Source organism: Pavona decussata, unplaced genomic scaffold (genome assembly GCF_977016875.1).
Source record: "Pavona decussata unplaced genomic scaffold, jaPavDecu1.1 SCAFFOLD_130, whole genome shotgun sequence".
In the NCBI taxonomy this organism is placed as follows: domain Eukaryota; kingdom Metazoa; phylum Cnidaria; class Anthozoa; order Scleractinia; family Agariciidae; genus Pavona; species Pavona decussata.
The window spans coordinates 1063436-1082080 of record NW_028145544.1 but is presented as its reverse complement, the minus strand read 5'-3'; the positions used below and the strand labels follow the sequence as shown (position 1 = coordinate 1082080).

Genomic DNA, 18645 nt, shown 5'->3' with positions numbered 1-18645 from the left:
ACGTCATCGCATGTCACAACAGAAAGCCGCGAACAAAGAAACTAGGCAGTGAAAAAGTTTTTGTGGTCGAAACGAAAATAAAACACACCGCTTCCTTCGAGGCAGCACATTGAAATGGAAAGCAGGATATCAGCTTATTTACGCTCTCGGACTGTAGATGTGTACTGGAGTGTCTTAAGCTAAGGAATACGATACTTCTGACTATTTTCTCGACGAAGTGGAACGGACCTGAGAAAACAAGGAAAATGGCTTCACTAGAGGGCAGTAAAATCATGGTGTTTCGTCCGACTCTCGACGAGTTTAAAAACTTTTCTGCCTATATTCGGAAGATGGAAGAAATGGGAGCTCACCGTGCTGGCGTAGCTAAGGTTAGCTTTGTACAAACTAGGCAGAAAATTGTCTTCATTTTTCACAGTTTGTGGTTTGCACTGGTCGACTGTCTTGTCAATGCACGTGGTGTATGATTTTGTGAATTTTGGACCTCTTGCACACAGTAGGTATTTGCTTTCTTTTAAATTATTTTCAGGTCATACCTCCAAAGGAATGGATTCCGAGAAAAAGTTATGAAGACGTAGATATCACCATTCCAACCCCTATACTTCAAGTTGTTACTGGAACCCAAGGTGAGAGGTGAACAAATATTAAACTGCAGGGGAGACAAAATGATCGAGATCTTACTGTAAAATTGAAGTTGAATGATGTTGAAAAAAGTTAAGCTCTTCAGTTTTCAAAACAGCGTGTCGCTATACAGTATAATTAAAGTTTTCGCTTAGCGACAAAAACTGTAATGCCTTCGTGACAGAGAGAGCTATTATGTGAGCTCTCAGCTGTAAATATAAACTTGGGTTTTGTTGGACACGTAACAACGAATTTATGCATATTGCTATGAGCAGAAATCTTGAACTTTTATTTATATTTGGATAAAGGGAGGTGGCCAATGTGTTCACTGTTTCATTCACAGCGGCACTAAACTGACGTTTAAATTTGTCCTGCTCACAGCGTTCAGCATTTTCAAAACAAAAACAAAGCTGTTTAATTCTTTGTAAGCTTCGCGTGTTTGCTGTTTAAACTTACACAAACTGAATCGGGTCTTTTTGCTTCATTATTCGCACACAACCGTCAAGATATCACGTTCTACGTTCGACACAGGCACGTACGAACTCGGACACAATGAATATAACTCACAGTTTTCTTTCAAACTGATCATCTCGTGGGCACATTTCCGTTTTAATTTCGCGTCTATCAGCTGACATAATTACCGAGTCATTGATCATCGGAAATAATAAAACCGTTAACACATTTCTAGTGGAGAAGTCATTCTTGAAAATATTCATAATATAAAACATCAATGATGCTAAACTACCATTTTTATTATTGCAATTGGCAAAACAGGGTTTACAATCAGTGGGATCTATATACAGTAGGTGTAAATTAGCAATTTCCACCAAATTTTGAGTTGTGGGTAGATTAGGTCAGACACACCTTTTCCGGTGGTTAAGAGCCAACCCAATTCCAAGTGACCTAAGTCTGGTAAAGTGTGACTGATAAGTTTATCAACAAGTAAGCTCGTGTCATGTATGGGAATCAGATGTCATAGTCACAAAGAAAATACTACTGTATCTCTTCTCTTTTTATCTATCTGAAGCATATTGGCTGAATTTGAATACAAGTGCAATATCCTTCAGAGTTGTCATGTAGCTATTACATAAATTATGGCAAACAAATTTCTGGCTTGATTGAAAATCTATGAGGCAACAATACTACAACTGAACCATTCAGACACTAATATTTTTATGGCAGGTTAAGCCTAGCTAATATTATAGGCAGCCATGCAAGGAAAATAAACCCAAATTAAAATCAAACCTCTGAAAGGGGAGGAATAGGAAATGATGGGTGACAGGAAATCAGGTTTAGTTACACCCTTAAAATGGCAACTGTGTTAATTTATACAATTGAAAGAAAGGATGCAGAATGCTTCATGTGGATGACTCAGAAATTAAAGTGATCTTTGAAGTTTTGCTGCATAATTAAACAGTTGGAGAATAAAGCATAAAAAAACCTCAAGTGATAAAAAAAAAATTGCCCTCCGCTTCCCACAAGGTGATCCCACAGGGAAAAATATTTGGTAAATGCAGGGTGCTAATCCAGTAATTAACAGCCTTTGCTGTGTATTTTCCCTCTGCCAAGTGAGAGAAAACAGGCTATGTTATTTTGACAACCTTAAATTGTGTTTCCTGTGTACAGACATCTTGAATAATTTTCATTAAAATTAAAAGTTCCAAATGATAAAAGTCATACTTTAAATTTTCTGGTTATATAGCCATTCACAGATCTGGTTACGGAATCTGGGACTAATTACCCATTTACATAATGCTATTACCAATCAAGGACATTGATTAATTGGTAGGAATTTCCTTTTTCAAAAGATTAGACTTTATTGGCCAAGAGGTTACAAATACAGTGGGGAATTAATTTCTTGCCTTAACTTAATACTGCTCTGAATAGGGTATTGTGGTGACACAGGGCAGCCAGGAATAATGTTACCTTCCCTTCAAGTACGGTCCAGTTTTTCTAGAGTACTTTAATTTAGTCTGGAAGGAAAGTTGGGGACCCTGCTTTGACCATAAGGATGTTTGATCGATACTGTACCATCTATGATCATGGGCACAATAACTTATTGTCACAAAGTATTAGAGATATAGAATTGGTCCTTGAAAAATGACAGGTCTTGGCAAATTTTTAGGAGTCTCTAAATGTCAGCGTTTTAAAACTAGAGTCTTGGCATCTCGAGTTCGTAAAAAATAAAGCGGGTCTTGGAATCTCGTATTTTGGATATTTTTGAGTCTCGGAGTCTTGCAAGCCAAGTTGTTGAGTCTGAATGACCGTCATAAAACAACAACAAAACAAAAAATATTGAAAAGCTGCTCAACATCGCAATCATGTAGGCTGTGAAACATAGGCTCGGATAAATTCTACTCATAAATTGCTGTATTATGCCTGAAAAAGAGCATTGCCGAATTCTCGGCTTCTCTTGCTCTGATTTTTGATTCACGTTGTCTCGGGCTCGGATCTGAAAAAAATAGTGAAGTCCTGGTCTCGGATTTTAAATGAGTATCTCGGCGAGTCTCAAATTTTACCGTTCTATAGCCCTAGTATTCTGTTTACAGGACTGTTTGAATTATCTGCTAACATTTAACCCTTTTAGCCCCAACAGGGATAATAGCATCTAATTTCTCCTTGCAAATTATATCATTACTCGATCAAACATGTAACTGATGATGAAGAGGAAATGTTTGCCATAGGTAAATTAAAAATCTCTTGATGTTTGCAAAAAAATCCTTCCAACTGGTTCAATTATTAAGAAATGTATAGAGAACACTGATCGCATGAGGAGAAATAAAATTATACTCGTTGATATTATGGCTTAAAGGGTTAACCCATAGATGAGGAATTAACTCTTTTTCTATTCCTCCCAAATTTTGTTGGTTTGGAGCCAACTGAACAGACATATACTGTTTTGGTTTGCTTTCACATTGTTACATGTACAATTTTTGCATGCATCCAACATTTTTTTCTTTTCTCTTCTTGTTTGTAAGGACTTTACCAGTTATTTAATGTTCAGAAGAAAGCCATGTCTTTTAGTGAATTCAAGACACTTGCCAACAGTGAAAGGTAAGTAGAATGCATTTGGAAATGATATTAAACATGTCGGTTTGAAAATTTTGGGAAACTTTTTAAATTTTTTTAGATCAGTTTTAAGCCCCTTTTAACAATAATTATTAAACATGTTCTTTCCTTCAAGTTCCTTCCAGGCTTTGTCTCCTTGCACTTTACTGGTCTGGCCCCAGGGGAGTGGGGTGGGTGTCACTGCTGGATGATCATGAGGTCTCATTTTCAACTTCGAAGATCTGCAACGGCGTCGCAATCATATGGGCCTTAGTATCAGAAGAGTTGGTGCTGAATATCTTTTTCACGGCTGTTTTATGACTTTCAGCTTGTCTGAAAAGAAGTAGGGTGTAAGATGGGGTAGCACATCGGAAGGCTTTTGCTCTAAGATTGCTAGATCCCAGCAGAACATTTCCATCCAAACTCATTCAAGTCCTTCCCCTCCCTCTCCTGGATAGTGGCAAAGTGGTCTTAACAGTAGCGATTTCCATAAATTAAATGAGTACATGGTCAACAAAATCTAAAGTTCAAATTATATATTCAGTACGATCATAATAAAATGAAACAAAATTCAATACCACAGACCAAGTACTGTCATTGCATAATAGATATGAATGTGAATGTTTGGTTTTTCAACAGAGTTGATAATCAATGGTAAATTGGCCACCGTAAGTGATTTGTTCTGCTACCTCGACTGATGTTTAGTCTTAGCCGAGATGAGGGCGGTATAACCAGCATTAAGCCACTCTTGACAGAATAAACTTATTTATTGATCGAAATCGTGATCATAAACGTGGTAAAAATGGAAAGAACTTACGTGGCTGAAGTTGATTGAAACTGACAGGAAATAGTTACAATGATAGTTATATTTGTGAGGATGCTCTTGTCTAACAATAATTGATTGTTAGACACTTGCGGGCAGATAATATCTAAAAAACTCCAAAAATGTAAGCGGTGTCTGGGGTGGAAATTACAATACGTTGTAACAAAAAATCATTCTTGTCCGATGATTGTTCATAAATCATAATGTTCCTTGGTGTGACGGCACAAGATTCAAGTGCTGACATTTCAAGCGTTAGTCCTTCATTATCACTCTGATGAAGGGCTAACCCTCAAAACCTCAGCACTTGAATCTCTTTATGGTGACCAATTTACCTTTAGTTATTAACTGTTGATAAACCAAACATTCGTTTCTACTCCCCATCTTAATGCAGCACTACAGTTTCTTTTGTAACTAACCCCCACATCTGGTTGCATTAAATAGGGTGGTTGTTAAGAAGGTTCAGCCATACTGAGTGTTCTGTTTTCCTTCCAATCATTGTTAGGCACAAACCTCCTTCTGGCGACCCGGATGAGATTGAAAGAAAGTACTGGAAAAATGTGACATTTAACAACCCAATCTACGCAGCTGACATCCCAGGCACCATCTATGACAAGGATGTGCAGGAATGGAACATAGGAAAATTAGGAACAATTCTTGACTTGATAGAGGATGAGTATGGGGTGCATATAGAGGGAGTTAACACACCTTATCTTTACTTTGGAATGTGGAAAGCCACATTTGCCTGGCATACAGAAGACATGGATTTGTACAGTATTAACTATTTACATTTTGGGGCTCCTAAAACATGGTGAGTAATCGTAACATTTGCAGTGACTTTGGTCTATTGCAAATTTATGAAATAAGTGTGACTGTCTTTATTATTGACAAAGAAGTGGAAGAGGATGTACCATAATTTTCTCAAATTCCATTTTAGCCCTCATTCTCAGTTCCAGATACATAACTTGAACCGTCAACTCTCTTGTAAGCGACCACCCTTGGGGCACGACAAAGTGGTCGCTTACGAGAGGTGGTCGCTTGCGAGAAGTGGTTGCTATGAGAGAGCTGACTGTATTTTCCTTATCCTTTTTTGATGTTAATGCAGCATTATTTAGTTTTCCTTTTCTCTTTCTCACACTTGTCATTTTTCTGTCACTTTGCACTCATTTGTCTTCCAGCTCCAGCTTCCTGTTCTCCTGGGTCTGATTCTCTCATGTCCTCTCCAGCCACCCAAAAGATGAATTTATTTCTTAGTTGTCTATTAGCTTCTAATTTAAAATAATTTTTTTTTATTAACTTTGACTATTAATCACTGTTCCGAATGCACTTTATAATATTTAGTAGAGAAAAGTGCCTTCTTGATCATTACATGTAAATCATTATCAAACAACAAAATTAATTTAGTTTGAACCTACCTTGCTGTTACCTCACTTTAGGTATGCCATTCCTCCCGAACATGGTCAGCGCTTGGAAAGATTAGCTGCTGGTGAGTCTCACTTTTATACAGTGTAGTGGATGAATTTTATTCAACACTCTTGAATTTTAGCATTGTTACCCACAGTCCATAAGCCAAACTAGGTCAGGAAATGCTGGGTAAATGGTTGAAATTAAATATATTGAACCAGCTTGATTGAGCATCCTGTTTTCCAGGATAGGTGACTTGATTTTCCTGGGAGAACCCCAGCTGGGATTTGGGTTGAACAATTGATGTACCATCACATTACTGTTAATACTTAATTGCATTTTTGGCCTCTTTTTCTGCAGGTTTCTTTCCTGGAAGCTTCCAAAGCTGTTCTCAGTTCCTTCGTCACAAAATGACAATCATCTCTCCTCAAGTTCTGCGAAAGTTTTCAATTCCTTATGACAAGGTATGAATAGCACACTAAGCTATGACCCTGTCTCTATGGTAACTGTAAGTAACAATGTCAAATGGACCAATCAAAGTCCATGCAATGATTAAATTATAATTCATTGGTTTGTTACACTGTGTGCAATTTGGCCCCAAAAATCTCTTTAAAAATCCAAACATGGCTTGTATCAAACTTGATACCTTGTTAATTTCAAGGTTCAGCAATCGTGATTCAAATGTAAGATTTATTCTGTGATAGGGATTAGTAAATAAATCAGATAATTTGTGATTTGGTGCTGGTAGATTTGTACAGCTAAATTTCAGTAAAGTACATTCAGTTTGTTGTGAATGTGTCTAACATTGTCTCAAGAAGTCCTTTTTTGATTTTCAAAAAGCCACTGAAACCCATGAGAACAGTTTCCTTTACTGAGGTCTTCATGTTTTTATTTGTCCTTCACAGATCACACAAGAAGCTGGTGAATTCATGATCACCTTTCCATTCGGTTATCACTGTGGGTTTAATAATGGTTTTAATTGTGCTGAATCAACTAACTTCGCATCTGAAAGATGGATTGATTATGGAAAGAGAGCACAAGTAGTAAGTGTTTAGTACCTTCTTCTGCACCTACTGTACCCACCCCACCTCCCCTCCCTTCCCCCCCCCCCCCCCCCCCCCACACACACACACTGGTGAGGAGTCTTTCATCATCACTTGTGCCAAACAGTCTCTGGTTTATTGGGCTGAAATTTTCCGTTGGCTTGGAAGGATCTGAGACAAATCAGTCCAAGAAAAGAATTCTTATCAGAAAGATAATATCTTAGTAACACAAAAAAGTAGCCACTCTGTATCATGCTTTAAATGCTGCATTGTGTCATTTAATTTTTATTTTTCAGTGCATGTGTAAAAAAGATACTGTGAAGATCTGCATGGATGTATTTGTTAAGAACTATCAAGTGAGTTCATATAGTAATAGCAGTATATTAAACTTACGTGTACTACAAGTGAAGATCTAGCTGCAGTATGCAACTATTTCGAGAAAGGTTGTCCTAAATAAGATTAAAAGCGTATGCAACAAGACCGCAAGATGACAATACATAGGTAATACATTAATAAATTTATCAAACTCAGCTATGGCTGACTCCTACAGACCATAAATCACTGAGGCAAATGTTTATGGTTTTCTCCCACCCGATCCCACTGACAACCTTCAAATTAAAGCCAAATTAAAAGGATTTACAGCTACCCATACTATTTTTAGTCTTGTCACCTAAGCTTGACGCTTAAAAATTGACAACGTTAATTGAAATAGTTGTAATGGAGACCATTAGTCCGGACTCATAAACTTTTTCTTTTAAGATACATGTATCCCTTAGCTCTGAGGGTCAAATCTTCTCTCATCGTGTTTTCTAGTGAGAATCAAGGATGTAATGACCCGAGGTGAATTTTCTTGACATTTTTAAAATAACTTCTCCTTAGTACTTTTATGAAAAAAAGTATGGGGACAAGTAACGAGAATTTGGTCTTTGATTATTTTCAGCCAGAGCAATGGGAGGAGTACCAAAAGACCAAACAGAAGGTCAGTAGTGACAGTGAAGACGAAGAAGAAGATGAGGAGAAAGATGGGAGTAAGAAGAAGAAAGGGGACAAAGATGGAGCTAAACTGAGAAAACCAAAACCCGAGCTGATGATAGAATTGGATGACGACGACCTGCCACTCGCAAAAGCGAAAGATTTATTAGCAAGGTAAGGAACCAGACTATCTTAGGCTCCGTGCAAACTGATGCGTTTTCATTTGAAACCACACTGAAACCTTCCGACGCGTTTTGGCTATGTGTCCACACTAATGCGCCATTCACACCAAGGCTTAAAAACGTTGTTTAGTTAAACACAGTTTAAAATTGTTTCCTTCATAAAAGCTGCTTTCGGATTTTTGACGACTATAGATTTAGCACAATAAAAGGATAAGTTAAAGTTTATTTTAATCCAGTGTCAAAACCAATGGTTCAGCTATCTGTTACCAATTTTTATTTTGTTAAACCTGGTTTAATTAAACATGTTTTGTTGGTGTGAATGGGGCTTAAGACTATCGAAAACGCTCATCGTTTTCATCGAAAACACAGCGCAAAAAAGCGCTCTTCAGAGTGCACACGTTTGAAAACCTAGCCTATCTTATCAGGGTGGATAGCGAAATTGCCCTGACGAAGGGTTAACGCTCGAAACGTCACGAATGTCCAGAAATGCAGGCAATGGCGAATTTGGCAATTTTGACGAAATCTTGCCACAGCACTCGAATCTCTTTACGTTAGCCAAATTACCTTATCAACTCTGTTGATAAAACAGAATTTTTTCAAGGTCACAGAAAAGTCTGGATAGCACTAAATTCTACCTCAAAGTCAATAAAAAGTCAAGGAATTTTTATTGTACTTACCACAGGAAGTCATTAGGGCCACAGAAGTCGTCAGCCAGTAAGCGCCAGCCAGTAGTTACCAAGTCTTTCACAGTACCAAGCAGCGCAGGGAGACGGAAGAAAATGGAAGAAACCAAGAAAGATAAAGGTCTTGTGTCTTGTTATTCTATTTTGTATTACTTTTTGTTCAGGGCCCAGTTGCTCGAAGCATGGTTAGCGCTAACCCGGGTTAAATGCCATGACAACCTATAGGTTTTAATACCTCTTAACCAATGGTTAGCGCTAACCACGCTTCGGGCAACTCAGCCCAGGTAACTATAGCTGTCTTTAGAGGTTTTACTCCAAAACACTCGCTTTGTTGTCTGTAAGTGTGGACTCGCACTAGAGCCTCCAGTCTCACTCACACTCTCTATTATGCACACTTGTTCCAGACCTTGCAGACACCGCGTGGTGTCCAAAAACTGACACAAAAAAAATATAACTGTGTTTGGAAGGACCACTGCAACAAAATAAAAGCACGGGATCCTGTAGAAAAGGATCTAATCAGCAACAAATTGTGGAACAAATAATCTAAAAAATAGCAAGGCTGATTTAACGGTCAGTAGAAAATAAAACAACAAAATGTGGACTGTTTATTTTCAAAACTGCTGCGTTAAGCGGCCATTTTTGCAAAACGGAAGTTTTACATTTACGTGCGGAACCCAAAAATGGACAAAAACAGAGATTTTTTAAACACAGTTTGGCCTGATGTCGGCCACGCATAACCGATTAAAAAATGATCGAAAAGAGAGGTTTCCTGAAACCACAACATCATAACAAGTCATTATAAAATATCTTGTCTGCAATGGTTAATTAATGAAACCAGAAAGTGCGTTTTTCGATAAAGAACGGATGGCTGTACATGTGCATGAGGGTGGGGTGGGAGGGGGCATCCCTGCTGTCCTTCGTATATCTATTATCACTGGCAGACATCAGGAGGCGTCCCCATTTCTCTTGACATGCCTTCATTATGGTCCTGCTAGCTGGGTATTAGCTGAGTAAGAAGAGGCAGCCTGGCCGAGTGGTTAGGGCGCCGGCCTTGAAATCCGAAGGTCCCATGTTCAAGTCCCGCTCTAATCGCTGTCTGGAGTTGTTTTATGGTTGTCATTAGTAACTGGTTTTACTTTTCAGGTCGTAAACATCTTCAACCCAAGAGCAGAGCATCAAATAAAATCCTCGCTAATATTCTTAACGGTCTGTGGCAGAATCAGTTACCTAATTTTGAAATGGAGCAAGCTTTTAATATCGTCTTCTCACAATTGGAGCCGCGTTGTTCAGTCTGTTGCTTCTTCTCCAGATCAGAGGCAAGTGAAGACAAATAAAAGTTTTTAAGAGCAATATTGTTGTTAGACTACAAAACAGTCACTTTTTTCTCTCGTCGTTTCCTCGAGATATGGATGCGTGACGCCCGAATGGAGACGTCGTGACTTTCAGCGCCGTGATAGGGGCGTCACGCAACGCTTCTTGAGAAGGGTTGCGGGAAGAAGGCTGCACCGCGACGAACTCGCGCTATTTATATTAATAGTGAGTTTATGCAACAGAGCGGAAGAATTGAGAGGACTGCAAAATGTCTTTTTGCAGCAATTCGTTGTCTGAATTCCCTTGCTGCCATTGTGTTTGTGTCGTAATCAGTCGCAGGCCGGCGATTTAAACGGACATTTTGCCGTCCTCTTTCCCTTGTTGTCTTGTCGAGTAAGGTGAATTTAAAGTATTCGCGTCTTTCATGTTAACTGACAATTGTTAGTTGAGATTGAGTCTAAATCCCATTCTGAGTTACTTGTCTAATATGAATTCGAAACGGTTTCTGCGTGAGACGAGTTTAATGTCCGAATTTAGGGATTCAGATTAGGTGAGTTTTGTGCTCTGATACGTGTTTCAAGTCAAAGACGATTTTCGTCTCTAATATGAATTTGGCGAACGTTTTTTTATGATAGTTGTATGTATCTCCAGGGACAATCCCAGACTGATCTGCTCGCGCATCTCCGAGAAAATCTCCACCGACCACTGAGCAGTTTGACTGCAGATTTAGGTGACGTATCTGGCACGTCACAAACTGTACCCAGGGTGCCTGAGATCTGTTTCATGTCAGATGACTCCTCCCCTGAGAGTTTGAGCTCATGGCTGGACCACACGTTCACTGTAGATACGACCAGCCCTCTGCTAAGATGTGAATCGTGTAAGCTGCTCGTCCATGCAAGTGAGTTATGTTCATAGTGCTTTCCATTGGGTATGCGATAAGAGCACCTCTAAATCTAAAACTAAGTAATTGATATTTAACTCTTCTAAGTTGTTCAGAAGTTGGATAATCTGAGATAAATCTCAAACTCAATTATTCATATGTGAATCTTCTAAGATGTTGAAACGTCGTTGCTTTCATTTCGGTTGTTTAGATATTTTTCTTCGCCCAGCATTGGGAACAACTGAGTATTTTTCAGTGTACTGTATTTCTGTTGACGATGATGATGGTCTGGACGAACGGACAACAGACGTGTCCGTTTTACTGGGAAATAGGACCGGATATCAGCTCATATAGGCGCCGATGGTAGGGCCGACAATTACAAATGGACTGATAGCAGCAACCCCAAAAGATCTCAAAACAGCATACCGTATTTCCTTAAACAAGCGCTCTTGGTTTTTCTTTGAAATTTCGTATATTTAACAAACTGCCTCGAAGTTTGAACAAGTTGTCATGAAGACGTAGAATAATTTCAGCCTTGTCTTATCTTATGACTCCTTTTTGCTATTGCCCAGGGATTGCTTCAGTTTTTACAAGGACATGTCTTCTGAGCGTCCGTGTTGCATTTTTTCATTGTATTTACTGTTACCTGTCAGGTTGTTATGGAGTAAGTGATCTACCAGTTGATGGTCAGTGGAAATGTCAAAGGTGTTCACAAGAGGATAGAAAGGATGTCGAAACCAGTGTAAGTACGGTATTCGCTAACTTTGCCTTCAGCAAACCTCCCACACTGACAGTGAAGTTAACACGCCCACAGAACTTCAACATAAGGATTTGAAAGTGTTTCACTTATTTTTGCAGTGGTTGGATTTCAATTAGGAAACTCTATTCTTTTTCCCGACTTGTTGGCGATTCTGAGTTGGAAATGCATCCCTCCAACACACACATACACACACCTCACAGACATGCGACCTGCACCGTTTGGTACGTCTTACATGGTTGGTCGAGAGGACAAAAGAACGAACTACAGAACAATGCTCCCAGCTGTAAAAAACATTGCAGCTGAAGGTTATTGGGGTGAAACAGAGCTTTTGAAGGATGCACGTCTACTGCCCTGTTTTAAACCGCCTACTTAAAGACAAATAGAAGAAAGATCCTCGCATTTAGTAGGCAACTTAAGCAAATTTTTTTTCAGGATTTCTTTTCGCAACTGTTTAAGTTGCGTATTAACTGCGAGGATCTTTCTTCTTCTATTTGACCTTTCATCCGCGGTTTAAAATATATGTTTCATATATTTACAGTCATTTACTTAAAGACCGTTAAAAACGTACAGTAATTGTACACTATGTGTAATTTTTGTTTTACAGTATTGCTCGCTCTGCAGACTGGGTGGAGGTGCTCTCAAGAGGTCTACAGATAACAGGTACAATATGCTGTGACGCTGATCATTTTCTAGTGCGCTAACTAAACGTTTTCATGGGTTTTTCGTTGCATAAAGAACTTTTCGCTTCTTGACCGCGCCGACGTTGGGAAGCAAGTGAAAATTGGAAAGAGAGGACATGTTTTGCTCTCGTTGCAACTTTTGCGCTGCCAACACAAGCAAAAGAATTGTTAACGCACAGAAACACCCTCTTCAAACTCATTCATAATTCATCAAGAGAAAACAAAGGAAATTGCTACCGTGAAGAAGTTTGGAAATGTGATCTTAATTATCATAAAATTTGGCAAACTTTTGCTTTGAATTTTTTTTAAGAATTATGAATGGTTGAGAAGTTATATCAAACACTGAAAGAGTCTTTCATCCAATTTCCAAACACATCAAAGTTGGTTTAAGAAAGTCGGCTGCACTTTGTTTTTTCAACTTATTTTTCGGTGTTTTGGAAATCGGATGAAACACTTTTCCTTGTGTTTGATATATTACCTGAAAACACTAAATACGCAGCGTAATTCTTTTGCCGTTCTGTTGAAGAGTTGAATTGTACATGAATAAGACTGGTGTTCCTGTTTGCTCTTGCAGATGGGTTCATGTTGGTTGTGCTGTGGCAATGCCTGAAGTATTTTTTCAAAATGTAAACCACAGAGAAGGAATTAACACAAATGCAATCAGCCCAGCGAGACGAAAACTTGTAAGTAACAAACCGACGTTGTTTCTTTCTTTCGTCCCAGCCATCTTTATGACATACACTCTCTTCTTTTTGTATACAGAAGTGTTTCTTCTGTCGATCAAGTTCGGCAGCCAGCGGAAGGGACAATGGCGCATGCGTGCAGTGTTGCGCAGGAAAGTGCGCGGTTTCTTTCCACGTGACCTGCTTTGTTTTGGCGGGGTTCGGCCTGGAACCAAATGATTGGCCTCAACCAACTGAAACCTACTGTGAGAGACATCAGAGAACAAGGTTCAAAGTAAGTTTGTGTTTCCTTTCTACCTTTAACCCCTTATATCAAAGAACAAGTTCTCCTATCTTGTGCCCATACTTTTCTTGCAAAATTGCTGGGGAGAATTATTAAAATATCAAGAAAATTCACCTTGGGTGATCGTATCCTTAATTCTCATGACCTCAGGGGTTGAATAAGCATTGATATTACAAGGAGAAATTTGATGCTGATCACTGTTATGACTTAAAGTGAAAGAAAAATGTTTGGTTTTATCAATTGAATTGTTATAGTAATTTGGCCACCGTGGATGCTGAGTGCATCTTTGATGCTAAAGTTTTAATCTTTTTTACAGGGGAAACAGCGGGACTTTTCCGTGATCCACTCTGGTGAATCCGTCATCGCCAAACACAAGAATGGAAGGTAAATAAAACCTTGATCTGACACAAGTGAGGGTTTTGGTGGACTAGCCTCAGTTGTAATTGCACGTAAGTGCAGAGATGTTGCGAAAAATGACCTCATACAAATGGGCGTTGAACGTGAATTGATTAGTCCCCAAAGTTTGTCTGGCGGCGACAGTTAAAACCGGTTTCAATATTTCGCTCTGTAATTGGTTTACAAAACTCGCGCTACTTTTTCATCCAATAAGAAGCAAAACCAAAAACAATCGTGCCGCTCTCGTACGCGTTTTCCCGCGCTTGGCGCCCTCGGTTGCACCTAATTTCTTCGAAGTCTGATTGGTTTATTGTGTTGTGTGGTCGGTTGTGATTGGCTAGAATAATTACTTTGGTTTTGGCTTCATGACTCTTAACTAAAAGCCGCTCTTATACGCAATTTCGCTCCAACTGACTGTGTTTGTGTGTTTGTTTTTAGATATTACCGTGGAGTGGTGCAGGACACATCTTCAGAGGAGTATTATGTGGTGTCATTCAATGATGGAACATACTGTGATAATTTGCCGCCAACTGACATTGTAGTAAGTTATTTACCTGACTGGCCTCATGGACATTTGTGAACTTAAGGTTAGTGCCTACTAATACAGAAGTATTTTTGTGTGGTTTATGACCATGTGGGAAAAGCAGATTTTAGCAAGGGCTATTAGATTCCAAAAGAAAATTGGTGGTAACCACGCATCTTTTAGAGATATTAAGCAACAATAATTCTAAAAAGCTGTAAAATACAAAGCAATGTATGGCGTTTCTTTCCAAATTGAAGCTTTAGTATCTCTGAAAAATTCATGGTTACCCCCAATTTTCTTTTTGGATACCAAGAGCACTTGCTAAGTTCTTGTTTCTCCGTATAGTTTTAAACCGCGCAAAATATCCCTGTATTTTTAGGCACCACCCATAGAAAACCCGAGTATCTCGAGATGCGCAGAACATATGCGCAGTAACAAAAGTAGGCACCGTCCTAAAGCAGAGACGACGGCAACGCCAACGAAAACGTCACTTGAAAATAAATTATAAGTTTGCGTCACTTGTACAACTTCGCAGTTATTCTAATTCTTTCAACTTGTACAATGTGGCCAAACTAGCGCGCAAACTGTGTTCAGACATCTTAAGGTCGGTGCATCCTAATACTGAGGTATTTTTGCGTTGTTTATGGCTATGCGGGAAAAGCAGATTTTAGCAAGGGTTATTGAAAGCCAAAAAGAAAATTGGGGGTAACCACGCATTCTTCAGCGATAATTAAGGAACAATAATTCTAAAAAGCGCTAAAATAAAAAACAATGTGTGGTATTTTTTCCCAAATTGAAGCTTAATTATCTCTGGAAATGCATGGTTACCCCTAATTTTCTGTTGGGATTCCTATAACCCTTGACAATATCTGCTTTTCCTGCGTATTTATAAAGCGGGCAAAAATGTCTTTGTTTTAGGAGGCACCAGTCTTTCTCGGAGCATTCCGAGATGCGCAGAAAGTATGCGCAGTAGCAACAGGAGGCATCGTCCTTAAAACTGATTTGTGGTTACTGTTTGCAGAGCCACGATAGCACAAGAGGGGATATTCCGGATGGCAGTGTGGTGCAAGTGAAATGGGGAGACAGCGATCAGGATCTGTTTACAGCTAGAGTCACTGGCCGAAGGATAAGTGTTACCTATCAGGTATATACCGACCGTCTGGTACAGTAGAGTAATGCAATAATTTCATATTTACTATGCATGTTAGTAGTATGGCGGGGGATATGGGATGTAGCCAATAGACTATTTTCTAGTTGCTTTGAACCTCATCACGAAAGGGAGGCTAAGTACAAAGCTTTTCAAAACAATGCACGAAGCCTCGCTTTCATAATGAGGTTCAAAGCAACTCGGAAATGGCCATACGAGCCGGAGTTTGGTGTGTGAGTGTAACTGTTACGAAAGTAAGTTTAATTACAAGAAGTACACGTATTTCTAGTATACATTGTAAGTTAATTAGAAAAAAAAATACAGTAAAGAGCGTAATTGTAAATTGAAGCCTACTCATTGGTCTTTGTATTTCCCAGTCATGTTACAACTCGTTTCCTTTTTCAACAATCTTAGAAGGTCATTGTACCAACTTAGCTGGCTTTTGAAGTACTTTTCGACTTTGGGTTAGTTCAATTTGTAGAAGAAACAGTGCAATAACGTCACGGATTAAGGAAAAGAGGGCGAGTGAAAGAGAAAAGGCTGACTATGTTGTTTTGTGTTCAGATTGAATTTGAGGACGACTCATGGTTGAATGTCCGTCGGGATGACGTTTACAAAGCAAGCGAAGATCTACCGCTTAGAGTCCAACAGCGATTGGTGAGTAAACAGTCACGTGTTTGTACATGCCAAGAGAGGTAGTACTCAGTTTAGATAACATTAACGTCGATTTTGTCTTTTTTGTTTTCTCAGTCTTCAGCCACAGAGAGAGCCAATCTTTCTTACTGGGACGACATTCCAGACCATAGCGCCAAACGACCACGGAAGCAAAATCCACGATTTATGTAACAGGAAAGCGTTTGGACATTAGAATTTTTCAGCATCTCTCCGTTTAGCCTTCAATGCTGGCGCTTACTCTATGTCACACAACCCTTACGTCTGGCAACGTTTATTTTCGGAATTTTACGTCATGTTATGTTCACGCCTCATTCTTCCGTCGCGTTATCTTAGCGTCACGCGGTCTTACGTCACGTTCCCTTTACGTCATCCGATCCAACCTTATGTCACGTTAAGTCAAGGTCACGCGATCTTTTCGTCGATTTATCTTTACGTCACGCGATCTAACGTTATTTTCTCTTTCTCCCATTGTGAGTCATAACCCAATCATCATCTAGCAACGCAGTAAGAGAGCGTCGGAATATGAGGCTAAAACCCACAGCATCAACGAAAAAATTAATCGATAAAAGAAAATAAATTTTTGTAATTTATTGTTTTCATTTATTTTAGCAAACTCGGGAGAGCCGTGGCCAGTAATGTGATTGGTATTTTGCATTTTTGTTTCCCTAGCTAAAGAGCGGCGCAATCCCTAAACTTGTACCTTCAATCTCGAAACTTTTCCCTTATGAAAATTACGGCCACAGAATTGACTATGCGCCCAATTTTTGTGATGGGCTAATCGGAAGTCGAAGCAAAACTGTGAATTCTAACTAGGTTGCTATAATGAAAATGACGTATCTTATACTAGAAAACGATTCATTGTTAGTGAACGTGTTGTCTTATTAAGGGTTTATCGCAAAAATGCGGTGAAAGTTATACAAGTAATGCAAATGTTCCTATGTTCCTTCCTTTCCTGTTGGCGTCGTTTTCTCCGTTCCGGGCCCCTTTTTGATGGTCATAAATTCAGTCGACCAAGAGAGTTATCTTTTGAAAATATTTTTACGCCGTTTATACAACTAGGTTATTCAATGGCTTCAAATATGTCAAGTTTATATTTAATTTAAAAAAGATTTGTACATATGCGTTTCGAGATATAATTTGCTCGAAATATTTTATACGATCGATACATACAACGTCAACCATACTTCAACAATCGTATTCGTTGCAATCATTCTCTCATCGTCACGCGATACTTTGCGTGACTTACGAAACAACCAGGGTCGTCACGCAATGCTTCCTTACAGCTGCGTGGCAACTTCAAGGCGAAAGAGAACGCTCGAAAACTCAGTTGTTTATTTACCCTTTAACCCATAATATCAAAGAATAAATTCTCCTATCTTGTCCTCATACTGTTCCTATAAAAGTAATAGGGAGAAGTTATGTAAATATGAAGAAAATTCTCGTTGGTGGATCATATCCTTAATTCTCATCACCTTTTGGATTGAATAAGCAGTGATTATTAAAGGAGAAATTTGTTGCTGATCCCTGTCAGGGCTAAAAGGGTTAACTACCAAATAGTACTGAGTATCTGCCTATGAATCAAGAGCTTAATTTCTCTCCTCCATGTTACTTAAATGATTGAGAGTTATAGAACAACAGAGAGAGGACGTCGTTTTTTCCATTTGCGAAACATTCATTAATTTTTCATATACCAAATTTTGAATATGGTACCTAATGCCGTTTATTTTTGCGAGGTTAATGCACGAAAATCGCTTTAAGTTAAATATTTGTGATGTACAAAAAGCGCATCTAAGAGAATAGTTTTATTATAAATATATAGACGGGACGAAGTGGCAAATAATTCATTGTCCACTATCACCCAACCAAGGTGTGTTTCAGTTATAGCACTTAATGAGTGATGGCTTTACATTTCCTTGCTATGGAGTAATCTTCTTGGGTTTAATTTTCACGAACCGTGAATGAAACTAAAACCCATGCAAAAATGAAATGCATTAGGGTATTTAACAATTGTAAGGTAAAATTCAACTAAGACGCAACCAACTTTATTGCAAATTGACAAAAATTTATTTACCCAGGGTTATCTAAGCTCGAAGCACCCGCTTAACGGTTAGACATCCCAAAGCCTACTTCTGTGCTGTGCGCAATAATTTCAAGGGTGTAGAGCCTCGTTCCCAGTCGTTCTTGTCACGTGAAATAATGTGACGTTACTCGTTGAGCATTCTCGTCCCCAGAGCCATGCGAGTCTCGTGGCTAGCGGGGCCTTGGCACGAGAAACGGAGTGCTCTGGAGACAGTCCTAGATTCAGAAGCGTTCTGGTCTTCTTACGAAATTGTGACAAATTTTCACCAGCTGCTTGAACGATCGTTTGTTTTTCGTTCTAAGGTCCCACCGGTTAAGAAACTTAGAGCTCTGGGTACGAGAAAACTCTGATCGCGCTTGGCCCCAAGCCTCCTACGTGAAGCTCGATTCGCTTGTTGAGGAGTTCAGACCTTGGGACAAGGCTGTGGTTTTGACACGGCGCGCAATGTTCCACCGTG

The 18645-nt window shown here is 39.1% G+C and overlaps 1 protein-coding gene across 1 annotated transcript; it reads left to right on the top strand.

Moving 5' to 3' along the window:
• The first annotated feature begins 33 nt into the window (after positions 1-33).
• LOC146468530 (lysine-specific demethylase 4A-like) lies at positions 34-18010 on the top strand. Its single transcript, XM_085124225.1, has 21 exons — positions 34-368; positions 527-623; positions 3597-3672; positions 4992-5297; positions 5923-5972; positions 6251-6354; positions 6796-6933; positions 7230-7289; positions 7874-8079; positions 8770-8891; positions 9914-10086; positions 10733-10979; positions 11615-11703; positions 12326-12381; positions 12976-13084; positions 13164-13358; positions 13684-13751; positions 14202-14304; positions 15308-15430; positions 15998-16090; positions 16184-18010. The coding sequence occupies exons 1-21, from the start codon at positions 246-248 to the stop codon at positions 16277-16279; spliced, it is 2634 nt and encodes an 877-aa protein (XP_084980351.1). The 5' UTR covers positions 34-245; the 3' UTR covers positions 16280-18010.
• Positions 18011-18645: the final 635 nt, after the last annotated feature.

What these genes read in the sequence shown, in the direction of transcription:
- LOC146468530 (XM_085124225.1), top strand. Translation starts at nt 246, where the DNA reads ATGGCTTCACTAGAGGGCAGTAAAATCATGGTGTTTCGTCCGACTCTC. An exon ending in GAAAGGATGTCGAAACCAGT is followed by an intron (nt 11,704 to 12,325) that starts GTAAGTACGGTA and finishes TTTGTTTTACAG; the next exon opens with TATTGCTCGCTCTGCAGACT. An exon ending in AAGAGGTCTACAGATAACAG is followed by an intron (nt 12,382 to 12,975) that starts GTACAATATGCT and finishes TTGCTCTTGCAG; the next exon opens with ATGGGTTCATGTTGGTTGTG.